This window comes from Pelophylax lessonae (genome assembly GCF_965119305.1).
Source record: "Pelophylax lessonae genome assembly, chromosome: 9".
Taxonomy (NCBI): Eukaryota; Metazoa; Chordata; class Amphibia; order Anura; family Ranidae; genus Pelophylax; species Pelophylax lessonae.
Window position 1 is genome coordinate 78,803,377 of NC_138776.1, and position 26,180 is coordinate 78,829,556.

General features: G+C 40.8%; 1 protein-coding gene across 1 annotated transcript in view; it reads right to left on the reverse strand.

Moving 5' to 3' along the window:
* LOC309564224 (alpha-2-macroglobulin-like protein 1) overlaps positions 1–26,180 on the reverse strand; it is a 368,264-nt gene that overhangs the window by 174,897 nt on the left and 167,187 nt on the right. Inside the window, exons 25-29 of the mRNA XM_082268851.1 lie at positions 19,176–19,257; positions 16,510–16,666; positions 15,306–15,380; positions 13,455–13,617; positions 12,169–12,374 (exon numbers count right to left, since the gene is read on the reverse strand). Coding sequence (XP_082124977.1) covers positions 12,169–12,374; positions 13,455–13,617; positions 15,306–15,380; positions 16,510–16,666; positions 19,176–19,257 — 683 coding nt within the window. The remainder of the gene's footprint in view (positions 1–12,168; positions 12,375–13,454; positions 13,618–15,305; positions 15,381–16,509; positions 16,667–19,175; positions 19,258–26,180) is intronic.

Here is a 26,180-nt window from a genome sequence, read left to right on the forward strand (position 1 = left end):
GTGCATAGTTTTTGGGTTTCCCTACTTAACAGGAGAACTGTCAGGCACATTCAAGAGCTCTTTGCCTAACAGGGAGCAGTAATCCAATAAAAGGGTCTGCTCAGTGTCATCAGATGCTGCTTACGTTGTCTGCCTGTTTCACACTGGTCCAATAGGACGGTGCTTATTGGACAGTGGGAGAAATCCTGACAAATGGGAGCATGAGTGTAAATACAGCCCTGGCCATTGGCAGAGGAAAGTTCCTCAAGGCATGCTGGGTAACTGTATTTATACCAAGAGCGCACGTGTGCATGGGGTCTTCTGCTGGAGAGCGGGGTCCCAGAGGGAGGGGGCTACTGCCCCTCCTCTGTACATGCGGCCTCAGGGGGATGACCTGAGGGCCAGAGTTACAGAAGCTGAAACTCAGATGTTCTGCTGGGCTGACTAAGAGGGGGATATACCTGGAAGGATCTGTTCCTGGTTGCTGTAAGTACAGATACAGGTCTAGGGGTCTGTTCGGTCAGGGCTATCCCTTCAAGCTAGTGAAGTCAGTGGATGAGTGCCAGCTAAAGAGGATACTGGTTAGTGTCCTGAAGAGTCAGTGTTCATTGAGTCTGCTGCCAGAGCAAGCAAGGGACTTTTCCTTCCATACAAATTCAGTATGGTTCAGCAGGGTAGAAAAGGTGTATAGTCGGTGCTTTACATATATTATATATTATATAACCTTAATATAGAGAAAAGTGCATACTATATTTAAGCACAAAGCACTTTTCTTTATATTAAGGTTATATAATATATAATACATGTAAAGCCCTTTTTTCACTATCAAAACACTTCACTCTATTAGGGAAGGATTTTTTGGGGAGGCAGCAGCTTTTAAATCGCTTTTCTAGTTTCTGATAACATCGCGTGGAACCTAACCCCTCTCTTTTGGTTTAGCAGGGGGTCTGCTATTCAGTTCAATCAAAGTGAGAGTTGTCCTCCTCTGTGCATAGGTAAAGTTGGAGTATCCCACTAATCCCTTCTCCTATCAAAGTTCTACCAATAAATACAAAAAAAAAAAAAAAAAACACCCTAGACTTGTCTTTGGATAATGAGCGGAAGAGTGTGCGGATGGTCGTGTGAAAATACTCAAGTGTCTTGCTTCAGGATAATCAGAGGGAGGCCCAGGGAAGACTATAGTCAGCAACCCCCACGGGGGTAGTGCTACATATAAGTTGTAAAGAATGAAGTTGGGTGCTAGGATGATGTAACACTAGCATGCAAGGACAGACCATACATTATCAGTGACCAGCCAATGGCAGAAGAAAGAAGACGCTGGGCCAGAAGAAGAAATAGAGTAGAGGGCACAGGAGGAAGATGAAGTGACAAAGGAGAGCATAGACCTTGAATTGCTTGTTGGGATCAACCTATAGAATAAATCTTCCATACTGTGGAAGGATGTTGATCATCAGTATCTACACATAAAACAGTGAGGGAGGTGGTATGTTAAGGGTGGCGCAACTGTAGAAGGTACTGTGTATGCATCAAATTTTTATTGCAGTATTTGATAAATAATTAGTAGTGTGTCCTTGCAGTCATGGGAAAAATGTTATGATCAAGCCAATGGGGGCTAATCAGAAATGCTTTAAGATTTGGCACAAACAGAACTGTTCTGACCAGGAGTACGGAACAGTTGAGAGGAGTAGGAACTGCAATGCCTATCGACTTTGTGGCCTATGTATATTGTAGTGGCAGAGTAAAAACCTTCAGTGGTTGCTTATTTATATTCAGTTGTTTTTTTCCATAGTCCTTTTCAACCTTGAGCACAGAGAGTGTTTTAGGGACACTGAGCACAACCTTTGGAAGCTAGTTTGCATTGCATTACTGGAAACCCTTCAAAGGAGATAATACAGACAAACCTCCTTTTACAGATATCTGTACATGCACATGAGTAGTTACACAAGTTAGTAAAGGTTCTGATAGCTGTCTGAGCCTTGACTGTTTGTCATATCCAAAACTTGCATGGTATTATACTGAGGCACTACTACACTGATGATCTGAATAGACTGTATCTAGCTTTATCCAATCAGACTAATTTATAAAATGGTTCTCCAAAAGTTACAGGGAGCTCTGTGATGGTTGGAATATGAAAACCTGAAACAGAATAATTGCACTTACCAGAGCTGCAGGGAGAGTTGTATTCTGCAAAGGCTTCCTCATCTAAAAAAAAGATAAAACCGCAACAAGTATGATACTATGAGTAAGTGTTTTCATTCAAATGTATATGCAACAGTGTTGTACTATGTTAGCCGTCAAATGAAGCAGAACGTTGGACTTTCCATCCTTTCCTTTACTGGATGTACTTTACATTTATGTAGACCCCATATGAATATGAAGTACCCTTTGAATACCATTCGTCAAGTGTCCACAGGCATTATCAAGAGTATTAACAAGATTTTTTGTATAAATATGCATATGAAATTCTTCTAATGTATGGCCAGCTTTACTCTAAAAATTGAAAAATTTCAGTTAATGAATACAGTGTAGTCCAATATTCTCACCTGTCTCATAATAATCATACACTCTCACTGTAGCAGGTTTTAGGCCTCTAACCTCAAAGTCTTGTTCTATCCGGATGTTGAGATGTATAGGATCATGTCCTAGCTAAAGAGACAAAAAGACACAAATGAGGGCTGAACATCATTATACAATAGGTGCCAAAAAAACTTCTAATAATTGCTGATAATTAGGCCACTATTTCTTCCCCTTCCACAGCATATAAATTTCTTGATGACTTCAGCCGAGTCTTCAGAATGTTTATATGAGGTAAAGTGATTGTAAAGTCTCATTTTTATTTCTATTAAAATAATAAACATGTATTCTTATCTACTCTGTGTAGTGGTTTTGAACAGGGCAGCCCGATCCTCCTCTTCTCAGGTCCCTGGCTGGAGCTTCTGGCCCCTCCCTTCTGTTGAGTGCCCCTATAACAAGCAGCTTGCGATGGGGGCACCAGAGCCAAGCCACAGCTCTGTGTATCTAGTCAGACATGGAGCTGTGGTTCAGTCCCACCGCCTCTCTCTCTTAATTAGCTAACTGAATTTGACAGCAGCGGGAGCCAATGGCGCCACTGCTGTGCCTCAGCCAATTTGGAGGGAGAGTCCCGGGTGGCCGAGGCATTTGTGGACATCACTGGACCGAGAGGGGGGTCAGGTAAGTATAGGGGGGTGCTAGGGGGGCTACTGCACACAGAAGGCTTTTTATCTTAATGCTTCCAAGTCCTCCTCACCCAGTACTCACTGCCACAGGGGCCAACTTTCAACTTAAATGGTTGTAATCATAACCTGTGAGCAGGAGCCAGTCAGAGTTGCCCCTTCTTAAGTGATCACTGCAAAGGTTGTGAACCAGATCTCTTTCCAATGCAAATGACATTCCCTCCAAGACAATTGTCACGGGAACAAGTGTCCCCTATTGGATGATTTACACTCTATTCTTGCGGCAACTAGACATTTTGGATTTATCCTCACTTTCATTCCCGGTGACATTGGTAATCAAGACAATTAAAGAGAACAAATCTGCCTAACAGGAAGACTGGCAATTATATCTCCCATTAACATCAGAAACAAACACTATTAGATATAGCTGGAACTTTAGAGGTGGCACCCACAACTAGCAACAGTATGGAGGGGCTTTCTTTGAATTGTTATCTTGATTATGGGGAAATGTATTTTACTAAGCAAGACATACAGTATATTTATATACTCACTATTAGAGGTCCTGCCTTCTTAGACACACAGGCGATCTCCACAGGGACACTGGGTAGTGTCATGTAGATATTGATCCCTTATGGACATTGGGATACCAGGTTATGGTCTCATTCCCAAGTATAATATCTATGTTTCTTTACAAGTAAAATTTTGTATAGATATTCATCTCTATATGTCCAGTTCCATACCATAACGTGTATGAGCAACCTTGATATATTTGTATGCTTTTGCAAAGTGCCACTACATGATATGTAAGGGAAGATGCCATTTTATCTCACAGGTTGGGCTGATGGAATAGGGGCAGGCAACATACCCACGTAATTGCATATGGATGAATTTGTCTTAGCCTAGTGATGGTCATTGTCTTTGAGTGAAATGTAATATAGGTGATATATCAATTGCTATCCTTGATAGACCTTCACTTATCCCTTTTTGGAAACAAATCTCTGAACCATCTACATCCAGACTAAAGAGTGTGTCTCTTACATATAGATTGTTAAGTTAGCACTACATATATATATATCTTATGTCTACATATATATAAATCTTATGTCTGTTTCTATAGTTCCCAACCTTTTCTTTGTCCATCTCTGTGCACCCCTCACCCCCTGCATCCCAGGGGGTAGTCTTATTAGTCTTGGATAATCTTGATTTGCATTATAGATATGTCATATACATGGAAGAAATTGTAATTGTTTACTAGCAGCATTTTATTTATTTTCTATTTTCTTTTGCTGTGTTTGGTAACTGGAGATATTAATTTGAAGGTTCACGTGGATGCTAATTTTGTTAATTTGTTTATATGACTTCAAAATACATGAGTTCCTGAAGAAGCTTACTGTTAAGCTTGTTGAACTAACTCTATTGCTCCAATTAAATATCTGGGTATGACCAAATTTAACGGAACGTATGGTGGCTGAAAACTACTTGTTCAAAAGTGATACGCTTTGGCCATCTGAGGTGTTGACATTACATTTTTTAATGTCAACTATGTGGCATCTGATTTTATGGCTATTGTATGTATTTTATTTGATTTTGTACATTACATTTGAAAACAATTTTACATGTTATCCAGTTTTCTTTAGCTAATAGTGTTTGTTTCTTGCAACAACAAAAAAACAACAGTCATTTTTACCCCCTCTAATAGAAAAAGTTTTGCTTTTAGTTATACTTTATAGGGTTAATAGATATATACATGAAAATCAAAATGCATTAAACCCAAACCTCATTCAGATAAAATGTCACCAAGTCATTGCTGATCTCACTTCTCTGGATAACTTGTTTTCTCCCCAGCTGTGAAGAGAAAAGACTGTATGTATTAGAAGGTATTAAGACTCTTCAGAGTACAATACACACTTGATTGTATCAGGGAATCCAAAAACAAAGCATGATTATCAACTGATCTTGCTAAGATCAGAAGGGTCTGGTGACAATAACATGCCTATCGTGACCATTGCCATGAACAAACTTCTCTCAAAACTAATATTGTTTATTTTCATTCTATTTTCATGGAAAAGTCCATAAGAGTACCGCAATAAAAAGATTCTGTCTTTTAGATTCACATTTCTAACTTTCTAACTTTGACTTTTAATGTCCTAATTGTGAGTTTAGAACTCAATATGTTTGATTTCATTCACAGAATTCGGGTTTCTAATTCAGAATTGTGACTTTAATCACATAATTCTGAGTCTCAAAGTCAGAATTCTTAGATAATAAATCAAATTTCTGACTTTTAATCTTCGAATTCAAATGAAGAATTCTGACTTTAAATTTCCTATATTTCTTTTAGAATGATCCCAGGCCTCTTTTGTTTATTTTACCTCATTATATAGTGCCCCAGTCATACAGTATATACTCTCGCAAACAGAAGGACCAGTCTGGGTAGAAGCCACTTAAAGAAATTCTATCACCAGACCATTCATTGCACCAACAATTTTCAAATACAACTATATGTGCATCTAATGTTTTTATGCATGTTATTTACCTGAAAATCTTCATTTTTGTAGACATCCAAAAGCCTTGAAACTGCTGCTGGGCACCATCATCTTGGATCTGATGTCAGTAGGCCCAGCAGACTCAGTACCTTCACTCAAGTGACACTTTATAGCTGCCAGTCTCATTTGCCATGCCTTGGAACCCTAGCGATCCTCCAGAGGATAGAGGGCTAGATATTCCTTGAATAGTTGCTGAGAGACCTCCCATCTAATGATGCCTGCATAGTCCTGGAGCCAAACCTACTTAGCACAGCCATTTGCATGCAACCAATCATTACCACTGTAAGGGGGCATTTTTCTTTTTGGCCACTAAAGTAAAGGGCATTTTTCCCACTGACTATCGATAAAGTGTTTTTAGCAGGGATTCGCTGAGACTTGAAAATGATTTCACAAATTCCTCTGGGGTAAAAAGGCTGAGAAAGACTGCTCCATAGTACTCCACTTCGCTCCTTCCCCAGCAGATGGTTATGTAGGGAGGTGAAGGAAGGAGCTAGGCCAGCATAGGAAATATTTAGATATTCCCAGAATAAGGAATTGACTTTCTGGAAGAAGTAACATTTTCTTGCAAGTTCAAAGGCACATTGCAACTGAATAAAAAAAAAAAATAATTGGATAAGAAAATGCTGCAAGTAAGATCCTAAAATAGTTGAGTTTTCTGTGTTTTTTCCTTAATTTTGTAAAGTTGGTGACTGGGTCTTTTTCTACTAGCAGTAGGCTGATCTATGGAGAATTAGCAAAAGGATTTCAAATTAGCACAAGAACTCGTTCAGCAAAGCTATCTGTTGTCAATATTTATATCCTGTGTAGAGCTAGCAATACACAAATGTTGAAATCAGACAGAAATTGCCTAATGGTGCAATACATTCTTCTCAGTATTTTAAAGTATTGCTATCTCTTGCCCCTAAATATAATAAATTGCCCAAAACATTCCAAACACCAAGGGAACTTGCAATGACATACCTCTCTTACTGAATTCTTCAGAGGAATATAGCCAGATAACATCTTCACCTCTATAATAGCCATGTTGGATGTCTCTCGAGGTCCTGTGTATCTGCAAATATTTTTAAAAAGTTGTAGCATTGCTCAGTATAAAACACCAAAGGAAAAAGAAAAAAAAAAAACAACGAAACCCCTACCCATCAAAATACAGTTATGAAATATTCCTCATCTCTATTGTTTTTTTGTTGATTGTCCTAAAGAGCTTCATAGTTGTATTTTCTGTCATTTTTTTCTGTTTTGATCATCTTAAGCTTGCCATAGATAGATTGAAATTTGTCTGGTCTAGCAGGGTCCGGCTGAATTTTGATCCATCTATGGTCATTCCCGCTTGACAGAAGTTGATATACAGTGCATCCGTAAAGTATTCACAGCACTTCACTTTTTCCACAATTTGTTATGTTACATCCTTATTCCAAAATGGATTACATTAAGTATTTTCCTCAGCATTCTACAAACAATGTCCCATAATGACAACATGAAATAAGTTTGTTTGAAATCTTTGCAAATTTATTAAAAATAAAAAAAAACCAAAGAAATCACATGTACATAAGTATTCACAGCCTTTTATGAATACTTTGTTAAAGCACTTTTTACAACACCTTTTTACCTCGTTAAGGCACCAATTACATGTCTTTCTGAGTATGATGCTACAAGCTTGGCACACCTATTTTTGGGCAGTTTTTCCCATTCTTCTTTGCAAGACCTCTCAAGCTCCATTAGGTTTGATAGGGAGCATCGGTGCACAGCCATTTTAAGATCTCCCCTGAGACGTTCAATCAGGTTCAAGTCTGGACTCTGGTTTAGCCACTCAACGGCATTCACAGAGTTGTCGCCTAGCCACTCCTTTGTTATCTTGGCTGTGTGCTTAAAGTTCTTGTCTTGTTGCAAGATAAAGCTTTGCCCCAGTATGAGGTCCAGAGCCCTCTGGAGCAGGTTTTCATAAAGGATGAAGGATGCATTCATCTTTCCCTTGATCCTGACTAGTCCTCCCAGTTCCTACCATTGAAAAACATCCCCACAGCATGATGCTGCTGTCACCATGCTTCACTGTAGGGATGGTATTGGCCAGGTGATAAGCGGTGCCTGGTTTCCTCCAGACATGATGCTTGCCATTCAAGCCAAAGAGTTCAATCTTTGTTTCATCAGACCAGAAAATTTTGTTTCTCATGGTCTGAAAGTCCTTTTAGGTGCCCTTTGGCAAACACCAGGTGGGCTGTCATGTGCCTTTTACTGAGGAGCGGCTTCCATCTGGCCACTCTATCATATGGGCCTGATTGGTGGCATGCTGCAGAGATGGTTGTTCTTCTGGAAGGTTCTCCTCTCTCTACAGAGAAACACTGGGGCTCTGCCAGAGTGACAATCTTGTTCTTGGTCACCTCCCTGACTAAGGCCCTTCTCCTCCTATCACTAAGTTTGGCTGGGCGGTCCACTCTAGGATGAGTCCTGGTGGTCCCATTTACAGATGATTGGAGGCCACTGTTCTCATTAGGACCTTTAGTGCTGCAAACATTTTTCTGTAGCTATCCCCAGATCTGTGCCTTGATACAATCCTGTCTCGGAGATCTACAGACAATTCCTTGGACTTCATGGCTTGGTTTGTGCTCTGACATGCACTGTTAGCAGTGGGACCTTAAATAGACAGGTGTGTGCCTTTCCAAATCATGTCTAATCAACTGAAATGACCACAGGGGGGCTCTAATCAAGTTGTAGAAACATCTCATGGATAATCAGTGGAAACAGGATGCACCTAAGCTCAATTTTGAGTGTCATTGCAAAGGCTGTGAATACTTATGTACATGTAAATTTTTCGTTTTTTAATTTTAAATAAATTTGCAAAGATATCAAACAAACCTCTTTTACATTGTCATTATGGGGTATTGTTTGTAGACTTTTGAGGAAAATAATGAATTTATTCAATTTTGGAATAAGGCTGTAACATAACAAAATGTATGAATACGCTGTGAATACTTTCCAAATGCACTGTAACAATCAACTTTTGTCACAGGAGATGTTGGAAAAGTTTCATTCGATCAGCGGCTGCACTTAACAACAAACAATACACAGTTGGGGTTCCAATGCTTTTTGGTGACAACAGCTTGTATGGCCATCCAAATGCTTCCCATTGATTTCAATGAAATTTAAAATAAAGAAATGTTATTAAAATGTAATCAAATTTGAACTTTGGAAATTTGAGTTCAACCTGAATTTGAATCACAACACTAATGATTGGTGATCATAGTGATGATAATGATTACAGTGATAACCATCAATGCAAGACTGTTGTACGGCTACTGATTTATTAGGAATTATTTACTAAAATACATTAGAGAGACAAAGGTGATTTGAATAATTTCCAATATTGCTTTAATTTACTGAATATCAAAATAAGTCTATAATATCTTTATCAAATAACGTCTATTATATAGAATACAACAACAAAATAATATTGCTTTTCTATGTAATCTAAATTGTATGGTTTTGAATGTAATGTAGCACTGCCCCCTTGAGGACTGCTGGATGATACACTCTCGGGTCCTCCTGGGTTACCGTTAGCAACACTGGCATACACAAATTAACACTTTAATTCTTTGGCTCAGTCAATGATCAGTCCAGGGGTATGTAGTTGTTTTTGTTGTTTTATTTTAAATAAGGATGGGAGAAGGGAAGAGTGGGATACTCCAAACTGAACTATTCACAATGAATGAGGACTCCTATCTCGAGATGCAGCCAGGCTGCAGATTCACCTTGCCACTAGATGAATTTAGGTCAAGTCTCTGTTGAGACGACTTAGTTAGGTAGATTGTCTTCAGGATACCTGCCTAGTGTCCCCTTTCACTCCATAGACTGACACCCGTCCTCTGACTATCCCACCCTGGGGGCCCCCCTCAGGTCAGGCCCCTAGACATGATCCCCTGTACTCATGATACTGTTTTTCCAGTGTCTCCAGTGTCTCTATCCCTCCAGTCAGTTCCTCTGGACCTCTGGGTTCAGTTCCGTTCCTCTGGTCCCCAGGCCGACTGCCTGTGACTGCGTGCCACTAAAACAGAGGAAGAGGCATCCGCCACCCTCCCTCCGGGACTCTATATAGAGATGGCTCTACAGTATCCCATAATGCACTGAGACAGCCAGTCTCTACCAATCACTGGGACTCTATCAAAGCCTGTGTACCCATTGGTCAGGTTTCCTCCCACTGTCCAACATGCCTCCCTATTGGACCAGTGTGAAACACTCTAGACCCAATGAATCACACACTGAGCACACTGAGCAGACCTAACTCACAGATCCTGCTCTCTAGTATGCAGAAAGCAATATAGATTTCCCTGCTACTCCTCTGATAGGCAGACAGAGCCTAAAACAAACTATCTCACTAGCACCTACCTAGGAGGGTGCTACATTAAAAAACCTGTACTCAGAGGACATTTTAATTCAAAATGAATGTGAAATATTATATGATGCTGAATATAAACACAATTTGACTTACTGAGCACTTATGAGAAGGCCGAGGTTTTTTACTGGATCTTGCACACATTTTTCTGGTGATACCCCAACACTGACTGCAAAGGCGGCCTCATTTCTTACCACTGGAATGTTGAATCTGAGGACCGCCTATAGGGAATAGATAACAAGATAAGATGATTACAGAATGGATAGAACAGAAGAGATAAGTGTGATTTTCTACTCACTTGTACAAAAACACAACCACTTCCAGTAGCGGTCACTGTGTAGTTTCCAGGGACAGCTGGTAGTGTCGTCCTCTGGAGGAGGAGTCGGTTATTGTTGTCTACATGGAACTTCTCCAGAAATCCTGACTTGGAAGTTACTGTCACTGTTATATCTCCCTTGTCACTGTATGTGGCCTCTGCATACTTGGCCAGAGCCTGAAGAGCCACGACTGTGTCCTATAAGAGAAAATGCCTAGACGTTACATAGAGGATATTGCAATAGAATTAGGAGGATTGAACCTGTTGTCCATGAAAAATTAATTTATAAATCTGTTTTTTTTTCACTATATTCGGTTGTTTGTATTAAATATCAGAATTTTGGCCAGATAAAAAGCAAAATTATGTCTGACTGGCTAGGCTACAATACAATATTGTATTTCCAAGTAGCAGTGAAATGCCTCAATGGACATTTTTAACACTGCTCCTAGCGGCGTCTGGCTTTTGTTTTTTTTTGTTTTTTGCCTCTAAATGCCCCTGCATGTTAGCCTACTGTATGTATCCATGCACACATAGGCATTTAGAGGAGTTTAGAGGTAGGGCATTTATTATAGAAACAGAACCACCCTCCCCCCCACCCTCCAAACGCTTGACGTGTCATAACGCACTTTTAGTGCTTGATCATTAATTAATTTACAGCCAAAATAAATGATTAGACTGGCCAATGAAATGAATTATGCACAGATACCTGATGTGTTTAATTGCTCTTTAATGCGTTACATTGGTTTACAAGTGTCAAGCTTTTTTTCTGCCAAAACGCTGCTGCCAGGAGGAAAGGCGTCTTGGAGGGATGGCCAAAGCGTCCAGTGTGCATGAAGCCTAAGACATAATAAAAAAACTGAATTTCCTAATTTTGATGAAATGGGAAATAGGAGGGAAAAGGCTTCTTTGTAAGGGTGACATTTTTCTTAATCCATGTAAACACTTAAAGTGATGTTAAAGTCTCTTTTTTTTTTTAATAACAAACATGTTATACTTACCTGCTCTGTGCAATGGTTTTGCACAGAGCAGCCCCAATCCTCCTCTTTTTGTTTCCCCCACCGGTGCTCCTCCTCTTCAGCCAGTGCCCCCAATAGCAAGCCGCTTGCTATTTGGGGCACTGTGCGTGCTTTCTCCCTGCCCCGTTTTATGCATCCAAAAGACACATAGAGCTGCGTCTCAGCCCTGCCCCCAGCTCTCACCTCATTGGCTCACTGGTTGTGATTGACAGTAGCAGGAGCCAATGGCTCTCCCTGTTATCTGAGCCAATGAGGAATGAGACACCCGGGAGAAATTTAGCTCTCATGCACATTGCTGGATTGAGAGGGAGCTCAGGTGAGTATTGGGGGGGGGGGGGGGCACTGCACACAGAGGGCTTTACACTAACAAAAGTAGGCAGATATTAGGCAAGAATAGACATAATTTTCATTTTTCAAAATATTACATACAACAAAATGTTTTGTACACCACAGCACTAATAAAGAGAGGCAAATGAGTGTTATGGATGTCAACATATTTTTTTGTTTCCATCAGGCTTTTTTTTTGTTAAAGGGGAACCCCCGACTTTCTAGTACAATCTAATTTGAATAGTTGAGCTAAAACAATTATCTGTTTTAGGGAGACACTTTATGATTATCCCTGAAACTGTCAGAGGATTTGGAGCCACTTATCTCTTTTTTTTTTCATGGCATAGCTCCACCCTCAGATGGCCAATGGTGTACCATAGCATGGACACACTTCTTTATATGTTACCTGTGTAGATGAGAAGCCTCCATAGGGGTTCTGTTGTTTACTCAGCCAGTTGACGATCTCTGCAGCTTTGCCCAGATCAGGCTCAGGTTGAGACAGTAGAGCCAGCAGGACATAGGCGCTCATCTCCACCTCTGCAGATGCAGCTCTGTGCCAGTATGGGACATCAGAAGAAGGAGTAGACTTGCGTTCCCAGTGTAACTGTCCATCTATAAAAGAATAGAAAGATAAAGATAATACTTAAACTTACACTAAACTAAAATAAATATGTGTCCTATGGCGGAGATGGTGAATAAGACTGTGGGGTGTATGAATGGCTCTTGGGGACATGATGTAGAGCAGCCTTTTTCAACCAAGGTGCCCAGGCACCCTGGTGTGCCTTGAGGCTTCTTCAGGGGTGCCTTGGCAAAATGCCTAAGTATTTTTAAAAATTACATATATACAAGCCAGCTGGTGGGTGAAGCCTGCCTTTTAGTTACACAAAGCCACAGGTTTTCGTGGGCACCATAATGACTTTTCAGACACTGGCATCCTAACAACCAGTTATGTCATCAATTGATAAGGAGGATGTCAGTTGCCTCCACCGCTTCCTTGTTTTAACCTTCTTTGCCTCTCTCCCTCAGCACTGGATCATATTAGCTTACTGATGGAGAGAAATTGAGGGAGAAGAGAAACATTGGAATACTAGTCAGTACCAGTGTGCAAAAGTGTATTTGTTTTGGAAGAAAAAAAAAATCACCTCTAACATTAGGTGCCCTATTTGTGTTGATGTGGCTGCATTATGTAAAACTATTAGAATAGTCTTTTACATTTTAAAATGGGGTTTCTCAAGGCTGTTCATCATTTTAAAGGGTGCCTTGAGATTGTCTAAAATTTTAAAGGGTGCCTTGACTGACAAAAGTTTGAAAAACGCCCATGTAGAGTAAAGTGGAAATCCGCAGCTCCTAGGCACACAGAGCAGGGAAGGATCCATAGCAGCATGTGAAGAGAAACAGAATTGCCAGGGTGCAGGTTTTATAAAACATTGTAATCATTTATTAAAAACAATATCCACACTTACATTTGAAAAAAGTAACTTGAATGCAGAGGGAGATGGTATACAGAATTGGATGGATAACAAGCAGCCACTGGTGAGAACAAGTTGCAGCCAACACTGTGACACATTTATCAATAAATGGTGGCTATGAACATCCCTTTTCCAGCACATTTCTCCAGTATGTTTTAACATTAAGTACAGGAGGAAGCAAAGTTGGACCTTAGATTAATAAAAATTCTCCATCAGTTCTCACCTCCCCTCACAGCCTTTTCTTCCAGTTTGTCGAATACAGTTTTCCTGACCTCCATCTCTTGGCATAGGGTAAAGGTATAGGCAAGCAAAGCCAGGGTGTATACATTAGTCACATTCACAGCTTCCTTCTGCAGACAGGACACTGCATCCCTGATCAGAGGGGTCTGGATCAGAAAATAAATGTAATACGTGGTTGATTTAAATGATCAGCTTGGTTTAGTTAAGTACATTTCCTGTCATGTTCTTTAACCACTTGCCGACTGCCTAACGACGATTTACGTCGGCAGTCAGCCCCTCACAGGCAAAGTGACGTAGATCTACTTCGCTAGCCTGTGAGGCTCTAGGGAGCGAGCGCCACCGCTGGAGGTATGCTCCCGCTCGCTCACGGACACCCCCGCGCGTGTGCCTGGCGGACCCGATGTCCACCGGGCACTCGCGATTGTCCATTACAGCGGGAGAAAGGCAGGCCGCTAATGTAAACACAGCCGTCTGTCATTCTCCCCTGTGTAAGAATTGAGATCATACGGTTCTGCTATGTAGGACTGTTGATCTCTGTTCTTACACCTCAAGCCACATCCAATCACAGTTAGAAGCACGCCCCTAGGGACACACTTAACCCCTCCTTCTCAAATAAAGTTAACTCTTTCCCTGCCAGTGTAATTTTTAGAGTAACAGTGCATATGTATAACACTGATTACTGTAGTAATGTCACTGGTAACCCCAAAAGTGTCAAAAATGTCAGTCAAGGGTCCGATCTGTCCACCCCAATGTCGCAGTCCCGCAAAAAAAATCACAGATCGCCGCCATTACTCGTTAAAAAAAAAAACAACGAAAATGACAAAAATCTTTCCCTTAGTTAGTGAACGCAATAACTTTTGCGCAAACCAATCAAAATACGATTTTGCAATTTTTTTTTACCAAACATATGTAGCATAAAACAAATTGGCCTAAAATGTTAAAAAAATGTTATTTTTACATTTTTTTGGGGGGGAATTTCATATAACAAAATGTGAAAAATATTGTTATTTTTGCAAAATTGACGCACTTTTTTTGTTTATAGCGCATGATCAAAAAATCGCACAGGTGATCAAACACCACCAAAAGAAAGCTCTGTTTGTGGGGAAAAAAAAAAGGACATCAAATGTGTTTAGGTACAGCGTTGCACGACCGCGCAATTGTCCGTTAAAGTAACGCAGTGCCGAATCGCATAATAGGCCCTGGTCAGGAAGGGGGTAAAATCTTCCGGGGCTTAAGTGGTTAAGAATAGTGTTACCATCCAAAAAATTATTTAGAATGAAGATGTTGCATGGCTGAACAGATAGCTGATCCAAACTAGACTGATGTGTGTGTATAAAAATGTCTTAAATGTCTTGACTTATTCAAAAATTAAACAACCATCTCCATATTCTTAAAATGGTAGTGTTCTTTTCAGTTTTAATAAATAAACCAGGCTTATTGTACCAATAATAGTTCATATATGAGTTAAGGTTGACGGCCTGTCCTACAGGCTTTATCTATTATGTCTGACATTTATAATATAACTGAAAGTGCTACTGGAAGTATTCGTAGTAGATACATGGACTGTTATACCTGAACATCTAGCACTGGCCAGTACAGTCCCCCCAAAAACCTGAAGAAAAAGAGGAGATGGTTTATATTATGTGAGGTAAATGGTCATAGAGTCCTGAATCCCCTTTCACTTCAATAATTGTAAACGATGTGCTTTGGCAGGGTTCTCTTACTATGCTTCCAAAAATATAAGACCTCAAGTATGTTATGGTAGATATAACTCTAAAATGAGTCCCTTCGTGTATAATATCAACCATAATCCTTCCATGATGCAATCTCTTACTTTTACAGACACACCAGACTCCAGCAAAGAGATTGTTACATAAGCTGATAGAGAAATGTCATCTTCCACTCCTCCCTGGAACATAGAGATTACATAAAACATAGACATTATAACACTGATATTCATTAAATTGTAACTATATCTGTAAATTATATGTCTCAATATACATGTCACATAAGCCTAGTACACATTATCAGTTTTTTTTTTCCGCTTAACCCAGAGGGCTGAATGAAAAAAACTGAAGAGCTCGGGAGGAGGTCCTATACTAACAATTTAATGTTAGTACAGTGATCTCCTCGCTGAGCTATTGCATTCTGACAGGGGGATGGCCCCCCGCCAGAACACACTGGTCAGCGCTCTCAGCCATTGGCTTAGTCTCGGTTCACACTAGGTCGCTCCGACTTCAGGGGCGACCTTTGAAGTTGCGTGCACCGCGACTTTGGCGCGACTTGCATGAACTTCATATAATGAATGTCTATGCAAGTCGCTCCGAGGTCACCCCGAAGTAGTACAGGACCCTTTTTCTAAGTCGGATCAACTTGTGTCGCTCCTATTAGAATGGGTCCTGTAGCACTGCATGGACCGCGACGGACCGCGACTTGTCAGGCTGACAAGTCGCGGTAGTGTGAATGGACACTAAGAGTGCAAATCAGATGCCAATCAGCAGACCTTTTTTTCTTGCTTACTCTTGCCAAAAAAGCAGGCATGTCAAATATTCTGTATCAACTCTGTGGCTTATGCCACTATCTGGTCAGCCACTCTCCTCATGGGAGAAGATTCCCAAGTCGTGATATTTTGAGTGAAGGTTACAGCAAGAGTGTTGAAGACACCCTAGACAGATAAGAAGCTCATCAGATTGCTTAAATAACTAAAATATCCCTGATCCTAAAGTGGACTGAGCCTTTAAAAATTCAGCACCCAACCAGCTATTAAAATAATCCAAATCTGCACCCCATCATGCTCTGTAACCACAGTGTCCACAGCAGGTTGAAATTCACCATCGTCTATAAAATTCACAAAACTTTCAGGTATGGGAAAGCAAGTGAAATGCCATCTGCCTTCTTACAATATAGCCCATAGGGCCTGAGTGGGCATTTTGTGAGAAAAGTCCACAACTGAAGGGCTTGGGCTTCTATCATATATACAACATATTGCTATTCACTGCCATATATATCGAACAGCGCACACAAAACCTTTACTGTACCTTCAAGTCATTATTAAAAAGTTTCCCCACATTTCTGAAGCAACCACTTTCATAACGGTGCTCTTGTAGCCATTTGAATGATTTGTTCAAGTGTCTTTCATCTATGAAGATGTATGGACGAGCATTACTGAAAGACTTCACTACGAAAGCCGTCAGCCTGCAAATAAGATTTTTTTTTTTTCAATCAATAATTTTTATTGAATTTCAAATACAGATGAAAAACAGAAAATCACATTAACAGAATGTGAAATAAGAAAATAACCACAACAAGGTAGAACATTATCCAAAAGTGGGTGATACAGTGTTCAAACAATAGTATAAGCTTCATACAGGTGCATAGGCATTATGCATGTAAACGTCAATATAGTTTATTCTGATGCAGGGAGGAGAAGAGAGGCGTCGAACCACCCCGACTCAGAACCCCTAGGGGAACAATGTCACCAGCCTGCAAATAAGATTGCACCATGAGTAATGGAATAGAGATCATTTTTAGAATTTTGGTTGTTACTACCTGTGGTCATTTAGGGGTATGGGATAAAGCATGTCTTAATGATAAAATATAGTAAGTGATTGTGTGCCTTGGAATTTTTTTATTAAATTGTTTACGCATAATTTCTAAGTTCTCCTGATAATACATATGAATAAAGACAACCCAGCAGTCTCCAGTACTACCTCACATTGGGTCAGTGGAGGATTGTTCAAGGTCTGAGGTCTTCTATACTTTTTTTTTTTTAATAATCAGAGCTGCTGATCCCCTGAAACCTCACAGCAACCACTTCTGTCTACATGCACATTGCAATTGGTTGGCTGGCTGGCTTTTCCCAGAGCAGGTTTCTGGATGGTGACAACAGGGGAACATGCCTACATAATGTGTTGTTGGTACAGCTGCCTCTAGTCAGAAGCCCATGTGACAACACAGAAGCACAATTTGAAGACAAGAACAGACCACTCTATAATATAATAGGAAGAGCCCAAACAAATCCCTTAAAGCAGGGCCGTAAATGACTTTTGAAATTAACATGACAAATCATAGTGGATTTAATTGATTGGGTGTACATCTACCTCAAAAACAAGTTTTTCATGTTACGTATCAAGGTTTTAGAACTGGAAACTATTAGACCCCACCCCTTAGAAATCCCTTCCAGATAGGACTTAATTAAAGTGACACTAAAAGATATCCTTATTTTCTGAAAATAATCTATATACATCCACTACTTAATGGCCCTGTAATCTATTTTTCCCCACTCTGTTCTGTTTGTTTGGGACAAGCAGTGCATGCTAGTTTTGGTTATGTGTACTGCTCAATGCACACTATAAATCCCATAGTCCATAGTACATGAACCCTAATCCGTGTGAGAACCAAAGAAGAGAGGTTGGCTACATTCCTTTATATAGTGGGGCCATGGAGAACGAATGTAGCCACCCTCTAAGATCACAGCAGCAAAATAAGAACAAAAACTGAATTCGGAGATTTGGAGGAGGCAATAGAGAGTACTTTTTTTTCTTTAAGAATACATACATAGGGCTCTTTCACACGTCCGCTCAGTTTTTTATCTCCGCTGCGGCACTTTTTTTTTTCACGGACACAGGTGACATTTATGTCATCCGCTCCGTATGTCCGCATATCATCCCATCCGTTTGCGGATGATATACGGACAATATATAATATATATATATAATATAGATATATAATATCCACAATCCCATTGACAAGCATTATGTCCGTATATCACCCGCAAATGGATGGGGTTATATACGGACATACGGAACGTCCGTGTGAAAGAGCCCATAAATATAATTTTTTTTTTTAACACTTAAGAATGAAATTGATCTACTTCCATCCTTTTTAGCTATTGTGACCAATTATCCTCACACAGCTTTGACTGCACATTTACTTGAGTAAAGCTATCTTCAAATACATCATATTTTTGCATGTCGCTTGTTCGGAGTTTGCATTCAGAAATCCTTTATTATTTTATTCATAACATCACAAATGATAAATAATGAATAATAAAGATAATAATCAGAGTTGTATAAAGTACTCAAAACCCATACTTGAGTAAAAGTACAAGTGCTCGATCAAAAAGTGACTTGAGTAGAAGTGGAAGTGCTCAATCAAAAAGTGACTTGAGTAGAAGTACTAAAGTATTCAACATTTTTTGTACTTAAGTATTGCAAGTAGTTTTTTTTAAATTTTGCTACTCAAGTACTGAAAGTAAAAGTACCAGTAGTTTTGAAAAAAAAAATTGCTACTCAAGTACTGAAAGTAAAAGTACAAGTACTCTGTGTTATGTAGTTATTAAAGAAATAAGTCAAAAGTTTGAACATCATATTGTTTTTTATTATTTCAAATGCAGCTTTTATTTATACATACAGTAGCATTTATTTCCGTATGCGCTGATAATACACATATGTGGAGCTTCATGAAACCTGCCATCTACTGTTCTGGCAGTGGTAATTTTTATAATAGTAACGAGTAACTATGCAGCACAAAAAAAAATATCGGAGTAGAAGTATTGAAATCATTGAAAAAATGTAGTGAAGTAAAAGTGGAAGTAGGAGAAAAAAATTCTACTCTAGGAAAGTACAGATACCGCCTTTCGGTACTTAAGTACAGTAGTGAAGTAGTTCTACTTAGTTACTATACATCTCTGATAATAACTCACCATGTATTTCCCTCTGGATCTTTGTTTCCAAATGCACTGTATGATCCATCTTTATGTTTGTATGTCAGCTCTCTCTGATAGCCTATATAAAATAAAGTAAATAAATTCTTTACAACCATTCACTATTTTACATTTCAATAGCAATAAGGATAAAAAACAAACAATTAAGAAAAACAGAAGGGGCGTGGTCGGAAGCGGACCGGGATGGACGTCTTGTGGAGAGGCTCCTTTTTGGCAGAATTAATCCGGCCTAATCCTCCTCTCTGATCACCCCGTGAGCGACACTAATACCACAATCCTCCACACCGGAGCCCAAGGAACCCACCAGTAGGTCTATTTTGACTCCGGGAGGGACTTTTGAGGTTGCGGCCTAGTCGGGCTCTAAAGCCGCGGACTCACCTAAAAGCGGCGCCCGCGGCCGCGATACGGGATCCGGGTAAGGCCGCATCTGAGGAGGGCTGCAAACGCCTGCAAACGCCTCGGGGGGACCCATCAGCACTCCAGGTGCTGACACTGGACATTTTTGAGAGGTGATACGCCGGATTGAAGGCCCGGTTTTTCGGCGGCCTAGTTGGGCTCCGGAGCCGCGGCCTTTCCTGGAGTAGGCCGCGACTTCCGGGTTTTGGTGGGGCCGCATTGTACAGAGGCCATCCTTCCTCCTAGGGGTGCCCACTTGCCTACCCATCCCCACCAGCTTCTCACAGTAAGGCCCCAACAAAAATTACAACCCCCACAACATAGCAGTCCACCATCTTGGCTGCAGAAGGGGACAGTGACACTCAGCAAGCAGCACACCACTAAACAAATCCAGTAATTGCCCCTGAAGACATACTGGTGTAGCTGGCTGTAATTCCACACACCCGCTACCCCCTCCCTGGAAACCCAAGAAACTTGGCATTATTTGCATGTCGCGGACATTGTGTAAAACCGGGGCTCACCCACCCGCCCACCTGACACAGTAGCACTTAAAGTAACTTTAAAAAAAAAAAAAAAGTCTGTGAGCAGCGGAGATGGCCGACTAAAAAGAGAGAGCCGGTCACAGGACAACCCCCCATCCTCCATGCAGCCACATTTCTAATGTAAGACAGCATACAATGGGCAGGATACTTAAGACAGGATCCCAGGGGAAAATACAACGCTCTGGAAAAGTTGTTAGCAGCAAGGGAATCGCCGATATTTTCAAAACCCAGGCTCCCGTGAGGAGGAACAAAGCAGGTTCCAACATGGCGAGACGACCAACACAGGAGGAAGAAGAAGAATATGATGCAGACTCAATCACCGCATCGGAGGATACGTTAGGAGATTCTCCACATTCTGACAGACAACTCACATTTAAAGACATGACTGTGATTGCCGCAGACATAACTGCAGACATAAAAAATTCATTTGCCGCAGCTATAACTGACCTGAAGGCAGACATACTGAGGATCACTGAACAAATTGCGGTGGGGGAGAGAGCAGGAAAAGGCAGAGATAAGGCTATTAAACGACTGGAGACCGTAGCCACCTCACACTCTGAACATCTTATTGCCATGAATCGTCAACTAGAGGATTTGGACAATCGGGGACGACGTAATAACATCAGGATTAGGGGGATACCTGAAACGGTCAGCGGTGAAAATATCAGACCAGTGTTGACCTCCATTTTTAATAATCTTCTGGAGAGACCCCCAGAGTCCCTGATTGAGTTCGACAGAGCCCACCGTGCGCTCAGACCCAAAGCTCCAGATCCCAACCCTCCGAGAGACATTATATGCTGCCTCTCAAACCACCCAGTTAAAGAAGAAATCCTCTATAAGGCAAGGCAAAATAAACAGATCTTGTTCAATGAAACGCCTATTCAATTATACCAAGATCTCTACCCCATCACACTGAAAAATAGAAGGGCTGTCAGACCTGTGTTGGAAGCATTAAAGGAGAGAAATATCACCTACAGGTGGAAATTCCCCTTTGCGGTCCAGGCATCATATCAAGGGAAACAATTTTTTCTTCGCACACCAGACGATCTCCCCACATTCTGCGCTAACCTAAATTTGGAGCCAATCTCATTGCCAGAATGGTATGCAGAATTTATGTTGCCTACATCCATGAGTGACACCCACGAAGCCTCATGTTCAACATCAATGAGGTCACCTGCAACTAAAAATGGAGGAAAGAAATTTAAAGGCAGTGATCCTCACAACGTCTTCTCCTCACCTCCTAAAACCCCCAGATCCAAAGATCACACTTGATCCCGCTCACTCAAGTTGAAAAGGACTGCAAGTCTCTTCCCTTTTTCTTCTTATTTTGTTTTTTGGTTCTGCTCAATTGCTTTCAAGTTTTTTTAATAGGTTGATGTTTGAACATCTGTCCAGTAGATGGTGCTAGACCCACAGAAATAATGGGTAGATGTACTGTTCTCCTATGTCCACAGGAAGTTGTCAACATACAGGTTACCACTTCTTGAAGGTGGAAATAAACACAGAATCAAGAGTCTCACCGGCTCAATGATGCCTAGTTTCCACCTTACCTATGAATAATAGGAATACTCACATGCAAGCCCTGATTGACTGACTATTGTGAAAGGTTCCTACGCACAGGGATTTGCCTTTATGAGGAATTTACTATAATTTCTTACAAGATATTACCACTTCTCATTAATGGAATTCTCTTCATTTTACGGCTTGCAATACTTTAGTTCGCCACAAGATGCCGACATTGTGTATTTGATTTCAATCTCAGGAGTCTCAGATATACTGAGTCTTTAGAATGACATGCCTACCCATGTTCTTTCGCAATGACAGATCTCATGTTGTCGATACTTGATTTAATTAACCTCGCCCCATAACGGGTTTGTTTTCCCTTTCTTTTTTGTCTTTCTATCTCCCTACCTCCGAGACAGTTTGGGTTGCAGCAAAAAGAGACAACTACACTGGGACTTCCACAGAGGACCGTTATTGAAATACCTACCGGGTTATATTCCTGGGTCTACTCCAAGGTACTGTAACTAACTTCTTATAGCATCCACGCGGAACAATGGAGATCAAAAACTCTATCCGTCCTTTCTCCCTCTTTCTCAATGCTGGAAAGGTTTGATTCATCCAATATAGTGGTTTATGTGACTTAGTAGTTAATATTATCCTGCTCTTGGGGATATGGAGGCGGGGGTCCCCTAATTCTCGGGGTGGCGTTTGCCTCCATTTTCCCCAAAAATGTTGAAAAGTTCTTAGACCCATATCACAGCAATTGTTACGTGATAAGCATGCTAACAGTTCAAGGAGTCATAATCTACTTGACAGTACCTTTTTAATTTTCTTCAACCTTTGAGGGAGAAATTTTTTTTTTTTTTGTGTGTCCCTGGGCGCTACTGCCGAACCCAGGGATACATTGGTTATTCACCAAATATATCATATCTTGCAGTCCTTTTATTAATTGCCTATTGTCATATATTGAATCTAGGCTTACGTTAAGTCTTTTCTTTTTTTCTTGTTTGTTTAATAATGGATGGGGGGTTGTCCGGCTTCAGACTGGCGTGTTGTCCGTAATTTGTTCAAATTTTTACGGCTTCTCACTGGACAGACCGGACTGTACTCCTTCCACTCACCCCCCAGTAGGGAATATTATTCATAATTCATTCAAAGTTAAATAATTCTTTGATTTGTACCTAATCCTGATTCTCACCTTCACGGTCTGTTGATCATTTGGCGCTTTTCCACTGCATAGAACCGTACCGGCTCGGCACGCTTTTGTGCTTTTCCACTGCGGTACCGCATGGTATAGGGTTGGAACGGTTCGGTACGGTACGGTATAGGTTTGCTTTTCCACTGCATGGAACCGAACGGTACGGTATGGTACGGCTCTGAAAAAACAGTACCTACTCGATTGTGGTTCCAACAGGTACCAAACTGGTACCATATCCCACAATCCTTTGCATGCAGTCACTACTAGCCACTGATTGGTAAGAGAATCACACCCACCCCGTTGTTATCCCACCCACTTAACTTTAGTACTACTTTAGTGGAAAAGCAAACCTATACCGTACCGTACCGAACCGTTCCGACACTATACCATGCGGTACCGCAGTGGAAAAGCAAACTGGGCCAAGCAGGGCCGAGTAGAGCCGAGCCGGTACTAGCCGGTACTTGCAGTGGAAAAGTGCCAATTGTGTCGGTGATACTACTTACTTGTCTATTCTTCCTTCCTCCTTCTCTTCTTTCTTCTCTCTGCCTTTTCTCTACCACCCTTTTCCCCCTCCCCTCATTGTCCGTGTCCAATACCCCTTTGTCCCCTGACTAACCATGGCCTATTCACAGCTGGGAAAGAACCCCCTGATAATTTCCCATAATGTGAACGGCCTTAATATCCCAGAAAAGCGGAGGAAATTGCTTTATGAACTACAAAAATCAAAAGCTCAAATTGTGCTTTTACAAGAGACACATTTCAAGGGACCCAAGATCCCTACCCTGACTGACAAAAACTACACTAAAATATATGGCATCTAGTACCATCACTAAGACTAAAGGAGTCGCTATATTATTACACAAATCTGCACCCTTTGTAGTTGAAAATCAACACTCAGACCCAGAAGGTAGGTTTCTGTTCCTCTCTGGTACATTATTCGGACGTCCAACCACGCTAGCAAATGTATATTTCCCAAATAAGGCACATGTGTCCTTTTGCTCAAGAATTATTGATGAATTAAAAAGCTTTGCCAGAGGATGTATTATTTTAGGGGGAGACTTCAATGTCCCCCTAAATCCCCTCCAGGACACATCTTCAGGTCATTCGTGTATTAAATACCAATCACTGAAAAAAATCAAAAATGCACTAAGATCACTGAACCTGGTGGATACCTGGAGATCGTTACATCCGGTCGACAGGGATTTCACTTTCTACTCGGCACAGCACAATAGATACACAAGAATAGACCATCTGTTCATTACTCAGAGGGACCTTCCCAACCTTACGGACGCTAACATCGGGATCATCTCTTCATCTGACCACGCTCCGATATCACTCTCTCTCTCCTCAACCACGCATTGCAAACCAGTATTTAATTGGAGGCTAAACCCCTCTCTCTTAATAGACGCTAAAATACAAAGTGAAATTCAAACTACAATCACAAATTATTTCAATGAAAACAAATCCTCTGATATCTCCCCCATGACCCTGTGGGAGGCCCACAAATGTGTGGTGAGAGGTGAATTCATTAAATGCGGGGCCAGGAGAAAGAGAGAGAAGGAGCAACAGGTCCAAGATTTGATCACAAAAATTTCAACTCTTGAGGCTCAACATAAAATGTCATTAACCAAAGAACACCACCAAGAACTATTATCTCTTAGGAAATCCTTGTCCGAAATCCTGAACAACAAAATAAAAAGATCACTTTTTTTTAAAAAGGCAATATACTACGAATTTGGGGATAAGGGAAGCAAGTACCTAGCAAGGGCATTAAAGGACGCGCAAGCCTTTACACACATTATGTCACTAAAAGACAAATCTAATAAACTAACACATGACCCGAGAAAGATAGCGGAATCCTTTTCGATCTTTCTATGAGAAGCTTTACAACTTGCCCCCTCAGAATAGACCCAGCGACCTCATAGGTTCCAGACATTCAATTATGAAACAATACATCATTGACAGTGGCCTTCCTCAGATTTCAGATGGAGATGTGGAGGCATTAGAAAAGGAAATTTCCCCAGAAGAAACCAAATTGGCAATTCTAGATCTTAAAAATGGGAAGAGTCCTGGTCCAGATGGACTAACGTCCCAATATTACAAGATGTTTGAAACCTCTTTAACAGACCCCCTAACAAACGCACTAAACATACTAACCAAACAGCATAAACCATCTCAAGATTTTCTTACTGCTCACATCACAGTGATTCCAAAAGCAGATAAAGATCCGACTACCTGCGCCAGCTATAGACCGATTTCCCTACTAAATCTAGATGTGAAGCTGTTAGCAAAAATCTTAGCAAATAGGTTAAGACCGCTATTGCAACAAGTTATAGGCCCTGAACAAGTAGGCTTCATGCCAGGCCGTGAGGCTAGGGATAATACTATCAGATCCCTGAACTTAATACACGGAGCCCACAAATTAGGAATTGAAGGTCTGTTAATCTCAACCGACGCCGAAAAGGCTTTCGATAGAGTGGCCTGGGACTACATGTTGATGATTTGTGAACATATAGGACTGAAAAGTAGTATGATATCTTGGATAAGATCCCTCTACTCTAATCCCACAGCCAAAGTTAAGGTGAACAACATCCTTTCTGCCCCTATCCCTCTAAAGAAGGGAACTAGACAAGGCTGTCCTTTGTCACCCATCCTCTTTATATTGGCGTTAGAACCATTAATTAGACATATTAGCGGGGACACAGATGTGCATGGCTTCGGAATTAAAGAAAGAGAATTCAAAGTTTCTGCTTATGCGGATGATCTCCTCTTCTATATATCACAACCACATATCTCCATTCCAAAACTGAACTTACATTTCCGCACCTTCAGATACATATCAAACTTTAAAATCAACCATTCCAAATCGGAGGCCATGGACATCTCACTCCCCGATAAAGTAAAACAATTAACTAAATCTAATTGCCCCTACAAATGGGATTCGACCTCACTTAAATACTTAGGAATCAAACTTACCCCAACTCTAGATGCCCTCTATGAGGCCAATTTTATCCCAATCCTGAAAAACATCACTAATGACCTGATTAAATGGGATGTTAAACATTTCTCGTGGTTCGGCAGAGCAGCCATCTTAAAGATGGTCATCTTGCCTAGACTACTTTATTTATTTCACGCTTTACCCATCACAATACCTCCCTCCTTTTTCAGGAAACTAACGACTATTCAAAGGAAATTCATATGGGCCAACAAAAGACCTAGGATACAACTAAAATATATGCAATTACCCAAGATCAATGGAGGCATAGGGGTCCCGGATTATTATAAATATTACCAAGCCACTCACCTCACCAGAGCGATTGACTGGCACTGCCATTCAACTCAAAA